At 39.1% G+C, this 19,438-nt stretch overlaps 3 protein-coding genes across 4 annotated transcripts in view; 1 reads left to right on the top strand and 2 right to left on the bottom strand.

The window, feature by feature from the left end:
* LOC109037253 (uncharacterized) overlaps positions 1-19,438 on the bottom strand; it is a 335,208-nt gene that overhangs the window by 206,031 nt on the left and 109,739 nt on the right. The window lies entirely within an intron of this gene.
* LOC109039074 (putative nuclease HARBI1) lies at positions 6,608-12,731 on the top strand. Its single transcript, XM_019054406.2, has 5 exons — positions 6,608-7,789; positions 8,589-8,785; positions 9,304-9,436; positions 10,100-10,247; positions 11,594-12,731. Exons 1-5 carry the CDS (start codon positions 7,499-7,501, stop codon positions 11,971-11,973), a joined length of 1,149 nt encoding a protein of 382 aa, XP_018909951.2. The 5' UTR covers positions 6,608-7,498; the 3' UTR covers positions 11,974-12,731.
* LOC109039075 (uncharacterized) lies at positions 11,348-19,259 on the bottom strand. Its single transcript, XM_072303288.1, has 7 exons — positions 17,856-19,259; positions 17,140-17,319; positions 16,436-16,574; positions 14,465-14,524; positions 13,730-13,809; positions 12,726-12,966; positions 11,348-11,454 (listed from the first exon to the last, which is right to left on the bottom strand). Coding segments are annotated over exons 1-4 (540 nt in total). The 5' UTR covers positions 18,075-19,259; the 3' UTR covers positions 11,348-11,454; positions 12,726-12,966; positions 13,730-13,809; positions 14,465-14,522.

Genomic DNA, 19,438 nt, shown 5'->3' with positions numbered 1-19,438 from the left:
CGAATCGTGTTTTGCGTGAAATTTTGGTTCAGAAACGTGTATCAGAATCCTTTAATTCGTACCTTGTCTAGTGGTCCATTGCGAATTCTTTACATATTTTTAAGGCTAATCGTGTGCAATTTTTGAGAAAAATTATCTTGGATGTAGTAAGGTTGGCAGCAAGTGCGGTTGGTGATAACCGTCAAAAGTTGGCAATGACCCCCCTCCCATCCTCAAAAACCAAAACAAAGCACCGCCATTTTTGGGTCCTAAGCGTCTCCATAGGGCCCAGTGGCCAGTCTCTCTCAATATAGGTACTCCAGGGAGACTACATTCCTATTTGGACAATGATGAAAGCTTTATGGTTGACTACATGCTTGACTTGTTTTTCTTCCAAAAAATTTAATAGGAGCAGAGATTTTGAAACACCATAAAGGAGATACGTGGTTTCCGCTTTAGCCATCGATTTGACAAACCCTTTCAAAACGAGAAACGCTCTCCCGCGTGGAGGCTTCTGGTGTGACGTTACCTTCCTACTGTCATCGAGAGCAGAGACCAAGACTATCGTGCTAAGGAAGGACGCCGTATAAATACTCGAGAGTTGCCAAATTTCTCCGGATAAAAAGAGTATTTTGTAAAAAAGTTATGCATATTTTTCCTTAAAATTGTCAGATGTTTTGGAATAAATTACGTGCAAAATGGAGATGTTGCATGTGTGAGGAATTTGCGATTTGACTATTGATTCTAATGTAAAAGTTAGCGAGAAACACGATGGTGCCACTGGTTTTTTTTTTAAATTAACTCAAAAGCTCAAAAGAAGCTCTCAAGTTGAGGAAAAAGTGGAGGGGATATCCCACGCTATCCTGAGAGTCCACCTCTACATCAAGACAAACTCTTCATGCAAAGATAGGGAGCAAATACATTAACAGGGCTGCCACTTTTTTTGGGAGTCTTAAAACTGAAAACACGGCAACCCTGCCAATGTATATGCTCCCAAGCTTTGCATGGAGAGTTTGTCTTGATGTAGAGGGGGGACTCTCAGGATAGCATGGGATATCCCCCCGATTTTGGCCTCAACTTGATAGCTTTTTTGAAGCTTGGGAGTTGATTTCAGGGAAAACCAGTGGGACCATCGTGTATCTCGCGAACTTTTACATAAGAATCAACAGTCAAATCGCAAATTCCTCACACATGCAACATCTCCATAGTCTGAAAATTTTAAAGAAAAATCTTCATGATTTCCCGAGTAAGTACATTATTTTTCCATGGAAGGAAATCTGGCAGCGTCTGAAGGCTCATACGACGTTCTTCCCTAGCACGGCAGAAGAGACCCGATCCGGTGATGATCCCACGTTGAACGAGGCCAATTCATTCTCACTTGACAGCGACGGATGTGGAGTTGGGCGTGCGGTGGAGAAGCTGCCAGTCTCGAAATGCGGGGTGTGAATGAGTAAGAGCAGCACAAGACGCAGTAGTTGATTTTTTTGTGGGATGCGATGCCACCGGCGCGGCTGCATCGGCGCGACAGTTGCACTTGACCTCCGACCCCGGGAGTCGAGACAAAGCCAAGCCTCTGACCCCATGCCACGCTTCCAGACGCGCCTGCCAAAATCCATGCATCAGGGGAAAAGTCTACACTGTGTATGTGCACCTTAAATTCTTGATAGGGGAAAAACGTCGTGCGAGCGCTCAGGCGTGGCAAAATATTTGCTGAATCAAATCAACTTTTCAGAAGAAATAATGATTTTGTCACCCTCCGGCCGAAGTATCACAAGCGCCATAGGACGTTAAATTTCCGCGCCATTTTATGTTTTTACAGAGGAATAGCTCAACGAAGCTGTCCGAAAATTTAACGGAATTTGCTGTGTTCTGTCGATAACATTCAGTGGAATTTTCAAACAGATTCAACCAACAATTTCTCTGTAAAAAAATAAAATGGCGGCGGAAATTTTGAAACGTCGCATGGCGCTTGTGATACTTTGGCAGGAAGGAGACGATTTATTTTCCTGAACTTTGGGGGAGGCGGGTCTGTAACAGCTTGTGCGCAGGAAGTCAAACGCCTTCAATTTTTTGAATGCAATACGGACATCCGTCGAGCTTAAATAGTTGCATCAACGCGCCCCAGTGCTCGTTGTTACGAACGAATGCAAGTTGTTCAGAGAAAGTTACAGAGCCTTCACTTTTTTACAAATCGACGGTGTAAGTCGGCAATCACATAACTCGGTTTGCGACGTCACAGACTTCCTATCATACTTTATTTTTTGAACGGAAAACTACTCAACGACAATTCTTTAAAACTGTCGTGATTTTTCTTCTCTATGTGAAGAAAATTCTGCAAAAACTGCAAGAAATGATGTCAATTTGTTCTCCTTTAAAAAAATATTATAGAGGCGGAGATTTTCAGACACCGCAAACGAGTTATGTGATTGCCGACTTACAACGTCGATATACCGATGCCCAATGTGAGAAACCACTTATCTCCGTTCGTGAAGTTTCTGACCTCTTGTCAACTTTTATTTGGCCGGAGGGTGACGATTTTTCTCTGAATTTTTTACTGTGGTTTATTCTTTTTGCCTGAAGCAAAGAACATTTCAAATTTTTAATCCCATCTAACCTCCAAATCCATCCCAGCTTGGTGCAACTCAAAGACATAAAGACGGAGCACTAAAAGCAAAAAATGAAGCTTCTAGAGCTTCTTTTCAATCACCTCTACTATTGGCTAGAGGATTGGCGGCGAAATCGGGACAAGTTTGAATTCAAATGTAGGGCGGGAACTAATAAATAAAATTGCGGAAACAAAGTATTTTAGGTTGATTTTTGCCCAAATTCAGGTACACACTCATATTTTTTTAACTTTAGGTTAGTTTCAGTCCGTCGTCGACAGATTAATTTCATTTGGGAGTAACGTTGATCTAGAACTGTAACGGCCTGTTTGAACCTGCAGAACCACCATGAGCAGAAGAAAAACTAACTTTATCTGAGATTACTGCCTGTTACCGAGCGAAAGTAGGTGTATTATATTAGGACGCAGACCGAACTTTCTTAGTATATTCGTTTTAGGAATTTAAAATACGTTTCAAAGAAGAAATGTGCAAAAATCAAGAGGACAAGTTCAAATCAAATTTCCGTTTGCCGCCATGGATTCCCGCGCTCATTTACACACTCACACAAGCGCGCAGCGCCGAACCTAGCTTCACTTTCCCCCCGTGCTTTTAGATACGAGCGCTCCGTCTTTATGTCTTTGGTGCAACTAGAGTCCCTTTATACTGAGAGTCAAGACAACAACCCTCATGGAGTCACAAACGGGAATGAAGATTACAGAAATTGAACGTTCTTTGTAATCTTTGATCGGCCCATTCTTAAATTCCTTTCTCCGTTCCTCCTCTCATTCCGTTTGTTCCTTGCCGAACTCGTACTTCCCTGGTCCATTCTAGATTATAATCTTTGCAATCGGTGAAAATGTAATCTTTATTCCCGTTTGTGACACTGTGAAGGCCTAAAATACGGGAATCGATCAGAAATGGATTCACATTGTCTTGACTCTCAGTATAAAGGGACTCTAGGTGCAACCAATCAAGATTTTCAAAACAACTCCTGACTCGTATTTCCGAAGAATTCGACTCGATTCCGTCCTGCTGCGATTCAACCCATCTCATTTCATAAATCCTTGTAAGGGATTTCGATTGTATACCTAATCAATAACGCGATTCTCGTTCAGGATGATCCCATAGATCCCGCTCTGTCGATCTGCATACAATGCGCGGTCGAAAACGCGCTCACGCACGCTCGGGACACGACAACGCGCGGAAGCGAACGATCCCGAAAAACCGCGTTCTCGCACACGAATCCTTATGGGAGATACGCGGTTCTGTCCCGGAGCACACGAGGACCCGGTCGAATTGACCACAATTTTGGCACCGGTTCCAGGCGCACCCACTAGGTCGTGATTGGCCGAAACGGGACCCGCACCCGAAATACGACCGGTCACGGACCCCCCCCCCCCCCCCCCCCGGAGCCGTGTTTCACGGTTTCCGGGATTGAAAATCGGGAGTCTCTGCGTTACGTGCATCGGTGCCGGGTGACCGGAGCGGGCGGGACCGCATGTCATTCGGTGCGTGAAGAGGTGTTGTTCCGTTGGGAGTCGGCGAAAATAGATTCGGATCTGCAATGTCATCTCTGTGCTACCGTTTGGAGGTGGATCATTAGTCCTAGTTCCACTCGTTGATCAGTGGCGTGGCGTGACTTTATCCGATAGGTGTTCGGTAGGAGTGTCAACCACCTAAGGGGGGGTCAGGGGGGGTTTACCCCCCCTCCATGAAAGGGGGGTCCGGGGGACCTCCCCCGGAAAATTTTTTAAAAAATGAAGCCGCAAGAACACAATTTTCATCCTTTTTGGTGAAAATTGTGGCAATAAATGGACGTTTTATTTTATTTTTTTTTCACTGATCGTTTTCCTGTAATTTATTTATTTTAGTGAATTTTAGTTTCCCCTAAATTTATAGTTGTAATTTTGGTGAGAGAGTTCTTTCACCTCGACGGTGCTCATCTCCTGCATAGGAAACTTAAAAACGCGCCGAAAAACGTCACAGAAAAAAGCCGAGCACTTCTCAAATACGACAGTATTAGAACTTTCCCGCTTGTTTTTTTTTTCCTTTTTTTTGTTTTTTTTCATTTTTGTTTTATTTTTTAAATTTTTTTATAGCTTTTTTTATTTTTTTAAGGAATATTTGATTTATTTTTTGATTAAATGAATGAAAAAAAATTGTTGAAAAAGTTTTTATTATAATTAAAATTTTCAAAAAGTATTTATTATTTATTCAGTATTCTTCTGAAACCATAATTCCAGCTTCTTGAAAGGGGAGAAGATCACGTTGAATTGCACAACACGCACCTGCGAGAATAAGTGGGAGACTGAGGAATGTAGAACTGAGAGATGCGGCCCGCGCGCTGCCCGCAAGCGAAGAGGAGAAGCGTAGGACGAATTGGCAGAGGGGAAATTCGGCCGTTCGCAGGGACCTGCGGACCACTGGTAAAGGAAACAGCTGGACTGATGAGCCTCTCTGCTATGTTCACTTCGCGAGCGCGGTCCGCACTTGTCGGCCGAACTCAATGCTCCCGCTCCGCTCTGTCCTCCGCGCCGGTGCCTCCCGCTCTCTCGTCTACCGACCCTTCATCATTGCACCGAGGTTCTCTCTTCTCACCGAAGTGGGCAGTTCGCCCCGCCCGTTCCCCTCTCACTCTCATCCAGGATCGGTGGCCCCTCGCGGACCCCGCGTCTCAGGATGCTTTCTCTCCGCCACGCCGCATATCGCCGTCGGAAGAAAATCTCCCGATAATTATTTGCGGTCTACTATTCTGTATTGTTTCCCACATTGTTAGCCATAATTTATCAATTGTCTCAAAATATTTTAGGGTGTTCGGCGAACACTGCGAACCTATGGACGCCACGCCACTGTCGTTGATACATATTAGAGTACCTATATACGGGAGAGTATTGCCATCTCTGTGAAGCTCTCTGATTGGTTCGTTAGTTTTAGGCTATCGCGGAGCTCCACACGGAGAAAAAAACTTCGTGTGTGGGACCCGAAGGTTAGGTCAAATGGATCACTGAAGTTTTCGGATTGAGCATCCGAACACTCAAAGCCCAGCTGCTGAGGTTTGGATCACACATCTGAAACTTCAGTTCTTACGTCTGAAGTACTTCGGTTTTCACATCCGAAAAACTTCGGTTTTCACATCCGAAAAACTTTGGTTTTCACATCCGAAAAACTTCGGTTCTCACATCTGAAGTACTTTAGATGTAAGACCTGAAGTTTCAGATGTGTGATCCAAACCTCGACAGCTAGACCTAAATTGTTCAGATGCTCAATCTGAAAACTTCAGAGATCCATATGACCTAAACTTCGGGTCCCATGCACGAGGTTTTTTCCCCCGTGCAAAGTTGGCCCAATACAAACAAACCCGACCCAGAGGAACACGTATCATCAGCTGAGAAATGAATGATAATTACACTCGGAGATTAATTTTTGGCAAAAATATCCATCAAAGTTCGATCCGAACTCAATTCAGAAGTTGGATGTAAAAAACTTTCTATCACATCCAAAATCACGTCTAGAACTTCGTTGAACTTTGTCGACAGCTTGTTCGTGTGCATTGGGCCAACATAGGAGTGAAGGGGCTGCTAATTTTAAAGAGATGGCAGATTTTCAACACAACAATTTGGTCGATTCAACACAAAGGTTTGTTCGATTTGGCACACAAAAAACTTACACAAAAGTGGCTTTAGCGCTTTCAGCTTCATGCTGATTGGTAACGCACGTTGGTAGCATCACCAACTTTCCGTCTGAAAGACTTGTGCGTCTATCGCAGTCAGTTTGTAACGCACAAAAAAACTAGCCAAAAGCATGTGGTGCTTTGTGTCTTACTTCCCTTAATAACACCAAATTTTGGTTACTTTTTTTAACTGTGCAGTGGCCCATGTGAAAAAATACACCTAAATTTCTGTGCCTTCCGTTTCAGCATGATTACGCACGCGCATCGGTTCCGAAACCCCGATTCTTTGCTCCAGAAACCCGATCGAGGCACAACGACACACGGGAGAAACCCGGGTGAAAGAACTGAACAGCAGCCTGATTGTTGAAATCGAATCGACACTATGTCGTTGCTATGTCGTGTCGTTTAACCGTTTAAGCGGGAAGTGCGATTGTTGAAACCTATGTCTTGTCGGTTCTCACGACATAGGGCGGTTAAGCGCCGACAAACTAACGGCACCTCCGGAGGACCCGATAAAGGCTTTGTCGATGAATAACCTTAAATTTGTTTCGTGTGCTTTATGAAAAAGTGTAAATCCTTCAAAGTGAAGTGGAAAAGTTCTGTGATTGAAGTTTTTTTGCAGTGTTTTTTTGTTGTTTGAAATCTGGTTCAAAATTTGAATATCCCGCCGAATCGAAAGACGTAAGTTGCAATTATATACTTCTAGGTGGCGCTACGGCGCTACTCCCTCCATTTCTTATTTATTATTGTTTATTGTTTACATCTCTTATCAATGCAAATGTGCATTCATATCGAATTCACAGTTTACTTCACACAATGAAAAATCGTTGAATTTTCACTTTGTTACTTTTCATTTTCTTAGTGGAAACGACATGGATTCAAAATGTAATCTACTCAACTTCTCAAGTGTATTGTTGCTTATTATTGTAACAATAAGAAAAGTGCTTACCTCACAGTTTTGGTCTTCTTGTCAGTCTCTCAGTCAGTGATCTTTCTCTGCTGAATGTGCAAGTGATGAGTAACTCTTAATTCCAAGGAAAAAGTATATTCTCTTTTAAATTATCATCTAAAGTTCTCACTAGTGTTGTGTCAAATAATGCTTCGCTCCATTAAGGGGCAAATTATGAAGTTCATTTCATCGTAAGCTACCAAGCGTCAGAGTATTCTCCTTTTGCTGCTGGTATGAAGCTGATGGTAGAGCTTCCCAAGAGTGAAAGAGAGTGCTCTCTCGCAGTTTTTTTGCATCATGATAGTATTTCATAACTGTTACTTGTCGCAGATGGCTTGGGCATTGGAGATGCTGCCGGTCCTTGCCCACCTCCAAAATCTCCATGATTTGATGGAGGAAGAGGATACCGTGCAGAACTGGCGGGTGGAGAGGAAGCGGTTAAGGGATTCCTGCGACCCATTCATGGCCCCGAAGCGGCAGTTCCAGCAAAACTTCCGCATCTCGAAGAATGTGGCACGAGCCCTGATCCAGAGGCTCGCGCCTCACTTCCCGCCGACACGGAGGTCGTCGCTGACTCCAACCCACAGGGTAAGGATTCTCATAATGATTATCTAATCCTGACAAATTATTTCCTCATTGCTGCAGCATGTAAGTTGATATTTTTTTCAACCTGTCGGAAAGTCTTTTAGTTTTTTTATCTCTCAATATCAAAGACACTAGGGTGTTTAGTTTGAAGCGTAAATGATGGGTGCAGCTCATATTCATTCACTAATCTCATCAAATTAAGATTCTCCTTTCCAGCATCTGCAGTGAGTGTTACCTCAGCACATTAGAACAGCGGAACATAGATGAAATTGTGTGTTTCCTTGACTGGTCAAGGCAAGACTTAAGTCAGTGAAATGGACTTATGATGTAGGTCAGTTTTGTTAGTCGTGTTCTTCCTTGTGCCTACGTAACGTGGAACTGATGACAAGCTGAAGGCCTCTCTTGAGATACCGATAGCTTGTAGCATGTACTAGCCCAACATAAGCAAGATTGACAACTGTTAAATAAGTCAACTTATCACACAAGTCCTTTTCACCTTTATCTTGTCTTGTACATTTGACAAGCACAAGCTTTCAATAAACAATAAATCTGGATCTTTTTTGGAGGAAATGGCAAAGACACTTACTACAGCCAGACATATAGAACCTCATGTTGAAAATCATGGTAAAAATATTTTTAGGAAACTTGAATTCTGTGGAATCCATGAGAACTACCAAAAGCATATAACTACTCCAATTGTGGAGGAAGGTCCCCCAAAGTAAAATAAGTTTGCATGTGCGATGGTGGTAAATAATTTTGTGAAAAAATGAAAAACTAGAAGAGCTGTAATGTGTGATTTTAGGTCCTCGCCGCGCTGAAATTTTTTGCGAGTGGCAGCTACCAGCGAGGCTGCGTGGCGGAGCACAATGCCATCAATATGTGCCAGACTTCTGTCAGTGACAGCCTGGCAAAGGTGATGGAAGCAATGATCGTAGAATTGGGGGCAGAGGTGATCAGATTCCCTCAAACAGCAGAGGAGAGAGCTGCTGTGCAATTAGGGTAAGGAAAAATATCATTAACAATGTTCATGAAATGCTATTCATTTAATAATGTGCATGACAGGAACCTTTTTCAAATTTGCAGCTCAGTTTGAACCACCTAAGCAAAAGATATGTGCAGACATCAACAATACTAACTGCAAAAGGAGCAAATTTTTCTGAAATTTCGAGTTATGAGATCACTTTACTTACCATTATGAAGTTAAATTCTTAATCTATTTGTAAGCCTCATTTCCAGCCGGTCGATAATATTCATTATAATTATGAAGAAACTTTCTTACCTCCTTATTAAATTCTTTGATTCTGATTTTTTAGAATGTGATGTGTTGTGAGGGGTAAGGAATGAAATAATTTGACAAGGAAAAGCAATAAATGTGTTCAATGAGATATTCTTTAAATATTTTTGACAGGCTCAAAGGGAAAATGTAACCAGGCAAATCCCTGGCCAGAACCCTTTTTTCATAGTTTATAATTGATGTCCTTTTTCATAAAAATAAAATTTGCCTCCTGTTTGTGCAGATTCTACGAGAAGTTTGGTATGCCAGGTGTAATTGGTGCTATTGATGGCACTCTCATATGCATTAAACCTCCAATATTGAATGAAGAGCAATTCTTTAGCCGGAAACAAAGCCATTCAATAAACACCCAAATAGTGAGTAAAAATACTACCTAGTGATTTTTTTTTTTCTTCTTTATTAGTGAGATAGGTAACAAAGTAAAGTAACAAGTTGACAAAGTAAACTGCTTCAAAATGAAATGATTTGTGCCTGATAATGATGCTTGCAGATCAAATTTTCTAGCATTATCACAAAGATAGAAAAATTAAGTTAAGCTGATCTGCATCTAGCCGTACAGGAAAGAGCCATAGTTTAAAAATACTACAGTGTATTTGAAAAATTATGTCAAGCTAATATTTGCAATGAAAGATTGAAGAAAGGTCCACATTAATAGGTACTTGACCTTCATACTTTAATTTCAAAGGGTCTTCATGCAGTGAAGGAGTTAGATTTTAAATGAAACCATGTTTTAAATATCTAGTTATTAAATGAAATAATATAATTAAATATTGTTTTATTTTTTGATAAATTAAATTACAAGCTTAAACGAAATTTAAAAATATATGAAAATGTAGAAATTTACAATTTCAATTTACAATTTACGTTTAAACACTCACTGCTAAGAAATGAAACATTGTTGGTTGGTATTTACAACTGAGCTTGATTCAATTAAAACTTGATTTGAATGCCAAATACCTAATTTGCTTCCGAGTAATATTTTTCCCTGCTGAAATTGATTGATACATTGTGATTTGCAGATTTGTGATAGCAACCTGAAAATTTTAAATGTTAATCCAAGGCACGGAGGAGCGACCAACGACGCTTTTATCTGGAAACATTCTACAGTATTCCAATACCTCAGGGATCTTGTAATCAACCAAGGAGTACCCTATGTTTGGCTATTGGGTATGTATTTAGTTTGACAATGTATGCAATCAGGGTGTCTACAAGATTTTCAAAATGAAATTCCCTGACAATTCCAGGTTTTCCATGACAAAAAGTGACAAAATTCCCTGACTTTTTGGGTTTAGCCATACGATGAGCTAGTTGGAAAATATTAAAAAAAAAAAACTATCCTTAGGAATGATCCCGCAAAGTCATATTTTGAATTACCATGGCGTTGGAAGGAGTTGAGTAATACTTTTGAAAGGAACGAGATCCTAAATACTCAAAATAAAGCTAATTCCAAAATGGTATACTCAGAGCAAAATTCACCTTCAAAATTTAATTTTTAAGCTCTACGACGCTCTCTTTGTGACATATCGCCCCATATACTTTTGAAAATTCAAACTATAGTTCACCCTGGTGGTTTCATAAATATTGGCATATTACTTAGTGCCCTGAAAATACAAGTCTCTTTTTCCTAAAATATAAAACAAGAGTTGTAAATGTGCCTAACTCAGGCAGATTTTGCTATAATCAAGAGGAAATACGAGTCTCTTCTCGATTTTAGGTAAATTTGCTTGATTCGGTATTTTTTTTTTTCTTAAAAAAAAAGGTCAATTAATTCAATAGATTCCATTCATTATATCAACCTATTGTTGGTATTGAATTTGTCTTATACTCAACAAGCGTTGGCTTGTTAGAATATAATCCACCAATAATATTTCTACAAGGTGGATGCACCAGTTGTGAACATGTTGATTTAAGAACCAGAAAAATTTCATGCAAAATGCAATTGACATTAAATATTTCTTTATTCAGTTGAAGAAAAACTAAAATTCCAGCACTTTCATTAAATTTCCTAACTTATTGAAAAAATTGATTAACCATCTGCTCAAAACTGGGGCACTCACCTTAGAAAACCTTGGTCATGTATGTTGAAACTAGTTTCCTATCATTATTTACTGTAATTTTCTGCTGTTAGCAAATTAACTTCATTCAAGTCTATTTAGTCTATCTTGCCATTTGGCATGAATTAAGTAGATAAATTAAAAAGGGCAGATTGATTCGATCTTTAAAGTTGATTTGGACGAATGGATGTAAGATCATTGAAAAGATCAAAATTGAAAAAGAAAATAAAATTTTATTGAAGAAATTAAGTCTTTAGAATTAAGAAATTAAGAATTTAAGTTTTCCGGACCTGCAGACACCCTGGAAATTCACTCAGCTCCTGCAAAATTTCACATCAAAATTAGAATGAAAATTATGGTTCAAATACAAGTAATAAATGCAGTAAAAAGCAATAATAAAATTTTCCATCATTTCAATTTCTTTTCTTCTAACTGACCGTTTGTCATTTATTTCTTTAGGAGACAGCGGGTATCCACTTCAGCCATGGCTCCTGACACCCATTGTTGGTGCAGACCCTGATTCTCCTCAAGGGCGGTACACAAAGGCACATATCCTCGCCAGAAATACCGTTGAAAGAGTTAATGGCGTTTTGAAACAAAAATGGAGATGTGTCAAGAAGGATCGTGTTCTCCATTATGACCCTGCAGCTGCGAGAAAAATCATCAATTGTTGCGCCATCCTCCACAATATCGCACTGCAAGCTATGCCAGACTGGCTGGACGATGAGGAGCTACCTGCACCTCCTGTGATAGAACCAGTGGAACCAGTGGTGGGAAATCACTACCTCGAGAGAGGTAGACAGGTCCGCGCCAATCTTATCACTGCTCGCTACACGTAGTCTGCAGCAGGTCAACCTTTCGCTTGCACATGACCTTATGCAATGCCCCGGTCTTGCAGTCAAGAAGTTCATGCATCTCTAACCAGATTCATCGACAAAGGTCAAATTTCAATAACGGGTTGGTTGCAAAATTTTGCTGGAGCAATAGGAAGAGTTGTTACTTCTGGTAACTGGCTCCAAAATCACAATGGGCACAGGGAGAAAATCTGAAGTTCACTCCTAACTTCACACTTTGTGTATGAAATTTGCACAATTTCAATGCCCCTTCTGAAAAAAGCATACTAAAGCGAAGACACACTTTGAATGAGATGAGTCACCCCAGTTTCACAACTCCACGCCAAGCTGAAAATAGATGCTGTCATTTGGAGCAGTTTTTTAATTATTACAAACAAACGACACACTAAACCTCACCAATCCAGGATCCAGCATCTTCTATTTAATATCTTGCTTTTCAAACAGCTTAACGTTGAGCTGCAAAATCAAGGTACTCGCCTGTATCAAATTTTGTCTTTGCTGTTGTATGCTTTTTGAAACATTGCGCTTAAAAATGCACACATATCTTAAGCAGATTGCGATGTTAAGAGTCAATTTCAGATTTTTTTGGTGCCCTCATCATGATATTTGAGTCATTTCCCTTCAGTCACATTACTACTTTTTAGGTCTAGCAAAAGTTAGCAAAGGACCCATTGACCAACTGGGGTAGAGAACTTTCTGATCTATTATTTTTTATTTATGTCTCTGTGTTTACTCACTCTGATTATTCAGAAAAGCCTGCAAGAACTGATTCCCGACTGCTACGCAGCCTTCCAATGCTAGAGCGATACGCTCTTGTACCTCGACTGACCGCTCTTGTACCTCGACTGACCGCTCTTGTACCTCGACTGACCGCTCTTGTACCTCGACTGACCGCTCTTGTACCTCGACCGCCCGCTCCATTACTCCTGTGAATCGATCAATAGATTCAGTCAATTTCCTTTTTGCTTCAATGTCATCCTGGAAAAAATCAAAGAGGAAATAAACAGCAAATTACTTAATGATGTGCCTCATAGTACATAATTATAATACATTATTACAATCGATTTACTCATCGAATAATGCACTCCATTTCTAGATCCATCATCATCTTGTCAGTTTTGGTTGGAATGCGGCTTTCATGCTCTTTCTCCATTTACTTTTTATGTTCTGACTCTTTGTCTCTGAATTGTGAACACATCTAATTTGAAAAGGAGTGAGAAAAATGTAAAATTTTGTGAGGGCAGAGGCAGGTGTTGTGCATGGGACAATCTGCAATCTGCACTACATACAAACGATATCGTTTATTTAGTAACTTTCTTAATTTGAATTTCCTTTAGGATCTCCTCCATGCTGAAATATTAGAGACTTAGGTGCTTCCAAATCATGTCAGATTTTTATCACATTAGGGACTTAACATCCTGACCAAAATCAAATTGGTGCCTTAATTTGACTACATATTACAATCAGGAGCAACAATTCTGGATTATGCACAGCTGCTCATAGATGTGCATCTATGTTCAGAAAGAAATGGCACATATGCCCTTTCGTCGGTGAAATGATAGTTTCTTACTGTAGAATTTAGTTTAACATAATGGTTGGCTCTTTATGCAATTTGATTGAGAGCTCCATTCCCATTCTTACAAATGCATCCTGAAAAATTCCTGTCACTGACAAAAGTAGTAGTAAAGAAAAATAAAAGTTGTTGCCACTTGTGGTGTATATTTGCTAAAAATATGTTTACCTTTGTTAATTTTCGCGTCTCAGCCATCCCTTCTGAGAATACGCCGGTCGTTTCCATGAAGGCATCGTGGACTCTCTGCCCTGTGAGGCAAAACACTTGAGATTAGAATTAACATCTAAGGGAAAAAGGAAGGATGGAAGGATGGAAGGAACCTTCAAAAACAATAATTGTTGAAAATGAACCATTTTCTTTGCAACCGACTTTAGAGGCTCCCCAAAAATTAAAATGTAAAGCACATGTGTTTAAACGTGAGCATAGTCCAGCAAAGATGACAAGTTCTGATTATCCCTTATTTTTTAGTATTTCTTGATGAGAGATGAACCTCTTTCACAAATCGTGCGGTAGCTCTCATCAAGTACACGTAGCAGTCCAAATTATGTATTGTTCTGCTGGGCATTTCTAATTTTTGTATTACCTTAGAATGTTAAGAAAGGAGTATGTTTCTCCCGGCAAAATTTTCGTGTGAATTGAAATATGTAGAGATTAATGGTTAACATGTTGGAATTTCAAAATGCCTACTTAAAACTTTACCAAAATGTTGAATGTAAGAAACAAATTTCATGCATGTTTTTTCTCTTTCTCTCCCCCCCCCCCCCTCGCCATTTGCAGCAAGGTAAAAGGGGAAAAAATCGAGCATTAACACATTTTATGTTATGAAAAGCCTTTTTTCAACCAGTGTATTTTGTTACCTATACTAATAACTGAAAACAATGTAAAGTGCCAAAAGTTACTCACTCTTCCTTGGTACAAATGTACTTTTTTTCTTTTCGCCTTCCTTCTGGACTTCGGTGGTTCCTGAAAAATCCAATTAAAAATGAACTAAACCATTGGTATATTATGAGATGTTTTAGGACTATTTTTTAATAATATTTAAAAATTGGTAGGCTCCTTTGAAAGGTTTAGTTTCCTCTTAATTATAGCTGATAGGTAAACTGCAAGACAGATAGAATATGAGGGGTAGAAAAGGAAGATAACAATGTAAGGATGTATTTCCTAAAAATGTAATGTAGATACTTAAAAAATTGAAGATAAATCCAAGTAAACAAAAGTTTTTTCCTTCTTACTTCCTGCTCGTTCATTTTAGGTGAAAAAATAAATTGCTCGTCAGAGGAGGGGGAGGGGGTTATTTCCTGCGCTCCGCGCTTAAATTAAACTTAGAAGGTGCATCTTTTCTGATAAAATAGAACAGTTTCTATGATACCTAAATGAGTCCCCAACATACATACCATTTTCTTTGGAGCAACTGGGTAAAGAGTGGGGAGCCGGCTTTGGTGTTGATTGGGGAGTTTTGGGTGGAATTTCTGGGGGAATCATACTTTTCACTTGTTCTTTCTCAGGGTTGTTATTTCTTTGCGTTCTCTGACATGAGAGCTTTACTGAATTTTTGGGTGCAGTGCTTGTTGGGAGGGTTATGCTCTGTATTCCAAGTTCAGGGAAATCAAATTCAATAGTCTCAGTATCTGTGATGTCTAAAGAGGAGGAAAAATCGCATGAAAACTTAAAACTCAATACTTTTTGAAAAGAGGGACTGATGAAAATTTTACAGATTATATTTTCAGGTCAACAGAATTAGGCTACTAAAATCACTGACTGAGATTTTTCAAGGGAATGGAACATTTGTTTCCTCAAAGTATCCGACAAGAGACTCTATGAAAGCACTTCCATTACTTTTAAAAAAAATTTGTGGTTCGCAATTTTCACTCTCAAATCCCCCCCCCCCCCTCAAAAAAAACGATAGTGCCATTCCAGAGTCCTTCGGGGTGATCCATTTTTTGATAATCTTGTTTTTAACTTAATTTAATTCAGTGAGCCTTTGGTGAATTAGACATACTAATTCAGGCAACCAATGACTCGTGCCAAGGCCAGTATTGTTTCTTTTAAACGTGTTCATTTATTTGGTCTTATAATTATGTACTCAATTTTAAAATTAACAGCACAAGGCTGATTTTTTAATCCTGATAAAATGATGTAAAAGGGAATCAAAGAGTGTTTCATTTAGGTCTCAGTTGAAGTGTTCTGACATTCAAATCGAATGATTCCTGTACATTGCTGATAGCTTGCTGTGGCATATACAGTAGCTTCATGATAATGATGCAGTTACCAGTTGTACATACAATTTAGCTCTCAATTTGAGCTTTTGATGCCTCTTTAATAATTTTCCTCAAGATGTTCTTTGTTCCTATAATATGTATTAAAATTACAAACAATACTTTGTTCATTTTTCAGAGGTTTCTCATCTCAACTCATTTTATCAGCTAGTAATATACTTATTTATCTTTTCAACATTCCTTTTACTATCATTTGTATTGCCACCATTATGATCGAATGATCACCACCTTGCCGCTGTTGACAGATGCGTCTTACCACCTTTGCTTTTTGCATAATCATTTGATACACGAGAAAAAATACTGTTTCCTGAGATGATTCCAGGTAATTATTCCGGAGTTCTTTTGAAAATGGATGCAAAATGATCATTCCATTAAATACTTTGCAACATGAAAAAATTGAAAATGTTTATTATTATTAACTGTGAGTACTACCATTTTTTGAAGTTCTGGAATATTCACCCTCTCTAATCTTTACTTGGCAATTAATATGGAATGCTGAGAAATGTATTTTGACAGCAATAAACTCCTGTTAAATGCTTCTTTGTTAAAGTACCTAAATATACTCTTAACTTCCTGATCTTAGCACAATATTACTCACAGGTATCAGTCTGTTCATCAGGCATATCCGCATCTTCGGATTCCTCATCTCCTTCCCTTACAAGTTCAGGGGGTGGGGGTGGAAGCCAACTGTAATCAGCGTCATCGTCAAGAGCAGGTTGAGGTTGTTGTTGAGTCGCCTACAAACAGCGCAAAAGATATGTTCATAATTAAGAATCACTGCACATGAGAAAAGCTGAGAAACTATAAATGAAGGTGAGAATTGACAGAGATTTTAAAACTGTTTTGGACCCACTTATACTACCGTTTCAGGGAATAATTGCTAAAATTTGTCTGTACTGTATCCTAAACTCATACCCTGAGTCCCTTCCAAAGCTTTGAGTAATTTTCATTCATTATACATTTTGTATTCTCCATCATTTCGTTGATAAAGAGAGTTGTGTAAGTGAAAGAAAGAGAGAGATTCAGAGTCTCTCTCCATAAAACTTTATGTAGGGTAGAAACTTCTAGTCCACGACATGAGTAAAACATATTTTTTGCCACTTGTATTTTTATATAAGGAGAATATAGGATCCTGTCGCTATTAAGTTAATGAATTGAATGAAAGGAAATCATTGAATTAAATCATTCAGTTCAATTCAATTTTCTGAGAGTGTGACTGATTATTTTCTCAGATTAAACTCAGTTTTATCGGTAGTTTGCCAATATGCTTCGGTTAAAGTGACAGAATATGAACCTTCTCACCAGGGCTATCCCCAATTCCTCCTCCGTTCCTGCGCCGATGAAGTCTTTCCCCCCGCACAGATGATAAACCAGCTCCTCCTCGGGCTTCAATTTTTTTGGTGGCTTCCCAGAATTGCCTGTTGGCAAGTTTGTTATTTCGGCCGCAATTTTTTTAATGCGGAGTTTCATATCGCTCCACGTCTGGAAAAAGTTACGGAGAGAAAAATTGGTTTTATTTAATACATCATGGTAAACGAACAAGAATGGTGCAAGGGTCATCAGAGATAAAGGTCACTTAGTTCGGAGGAAAATTTTTGGATTGCTTGTAAAATCTTGCGGGAAAAGTAGGTAACTTGATGTTCAAGTGCCTCAATACCAAAGAAATTGCCAACAAATAACAAATTTTTGCCGAAAAAAAATGTCCCATGGTACCAATCAATCGCATAAAGTATAAATAATAATAATAAAAAAAATGATTTCCACCCTTTGAACTTGAACCCATATAACAAAATACGATGCTGAATTAAGTTAATTAAATTTGGAATTTTTCAGGGAAGAACAGAAATTTAAGTACCTGTGTCTAATTCAAAAGAAGAAATCAAAATTAGAAAACTCATTCAGGGTAGACTAGGATGTTGCAATTTCAAAATTTCAACTTGCAGAATAAAAGAACCAAAAATGTTGTTAGTTTTGAACTGCATTTGGTGTAAATAAATTGTTCATTGCATTATACGTACTTGTTTCCAGCCTGAAGCGTCTTTAGTAGCTGCACCAATGGCGTTTAGCTCATTGGTGAGCTTCTGCCAGCGTTTTGCCCCTGCATCTGATCCGTTCGGCCCTGGATCGACCCCATGTTTCGCGAAGTACGAATGGTCAACCATGTAGGTGATCAAATGGGTCTTTTGCGCCTCACTCATTCTTTGTTTTTTTGTTTCGCCCTGTTTCCTTTCACTCATCCTGAAACGATAACACAGCAACCTTGCAATAAATGAAAATAAAATTGGTCAGTGAACAATGAAAGTATTACGACACACAACTTCATTCTTAATTGGAGATAGTGGAATGGTGAGCTACGATTTAATTTCTTGCTAAAAGCCTTTCTAGAAACCTTTAGATTTACCAGCAGGGATTTAATTCTGAAAAAAAAAAAAAAAAAAAAAAAAAAAAAACAGGAAAAACCCTTCCTCTACAACCATCATTGATTGTGAAATAAAGAATAAAAATGTCGGTGAGGAAAAATAAAGGGATGAGTGAGAGCAGGTTTAAAGGACCTCCCAAATTAGCAGAGATGTTGACATTACATCATAGCTATTAGTGCAAGCTTCTGTAAAATATAATGTAACAAGTGCTTTTGTTTTACAGAAACAAGCACCAATGGTTAGATGTGATATCAACACCTCTGAGAAATGGAGACTCCAACTCTCACTTTCAAGAAGTAAAACCAAGGATGACCTCTGCATGACAAAACACAAAGCGCCTTAAAAACAGCTCTGAGCTCTGAGAATTTTTGTTCCATGAACAGTAATTTGAGGCAGTTAACTTGCAGTGCAACTAATCCTCGCATAACATCTGTGGGTCAATATTTATATTTAACTTCTTACAAGAGCTTGTCAAAAGGGCTTCATCAGTGAATGGAGAAAGCAAGACTACACCTACACACAAAGGCTCATAAAAAATAATCATTTGATAAACTTTCATTGGAGGCTCAGCCATTGATTCATGGAAAAATTCTACCTCGGCAAATATTCACTTGAGCCACTGGTGCAAAACACCAATTGTAATACCCAGTACAAATGAAGGCAAAAAACTTACTTACATCACAAATGAGACTGTACTTACTTCAAATCCTCCAAACTCACCGCAAGACATCGCCTGCTACCCCAGCTTACCAACAGCAATGTGCAATCCTCAAAACGGCAGCGTCCAAGTAGTTTATTCTCAGACAGATTTTAACTGCAATCTACTTGCTGTATAGCGTAGTTGTGTAGTAAGTATCAACACTTGAACAACCGCAATATACCAGCAGTACGAAGCAATTATTTTTTCTTACCTATTAAGAGTATCATCACATAGTTGGAATGGACTCAAGTGTGATGGGACAGATAGAGGATCGGAGTAAAGGCTCAAAATGTGGCTGACTAATTATTGGGTTCAAGCATTGGGACTAATTTTCGTTTTCATGGTTTCATCGTTTCGTAGGTAATCATGCTAAAAGGAGACACGTATTTCTCATGTAGAAAAAAAGAGAAAGTTACATTACAACTTCTGAGATTGATATTTGATGTGCTACTTTTGGTGAAGTTGGAGTGCACAATTGGTA

Source organism: Bemisia tabaci, chromosome 8 (assembly GCF_918797505.1).
Source record: "Bemisia tabaci chromosome 8, PGI_BMITA_v3".
In the NCBI taxonomy this organism is placed as follows: Eukaryota; Metazoa; Arthropoda; class Insecta; order Hemiptera; family Aleyrodidae; genus Bemisia; species Bemisia tabaci.
The sequence above is the reverse complement of the archived record's forward strand: the minus strand, read 5'-3'. Positions and strand labels throughout refer to the sequence as shown.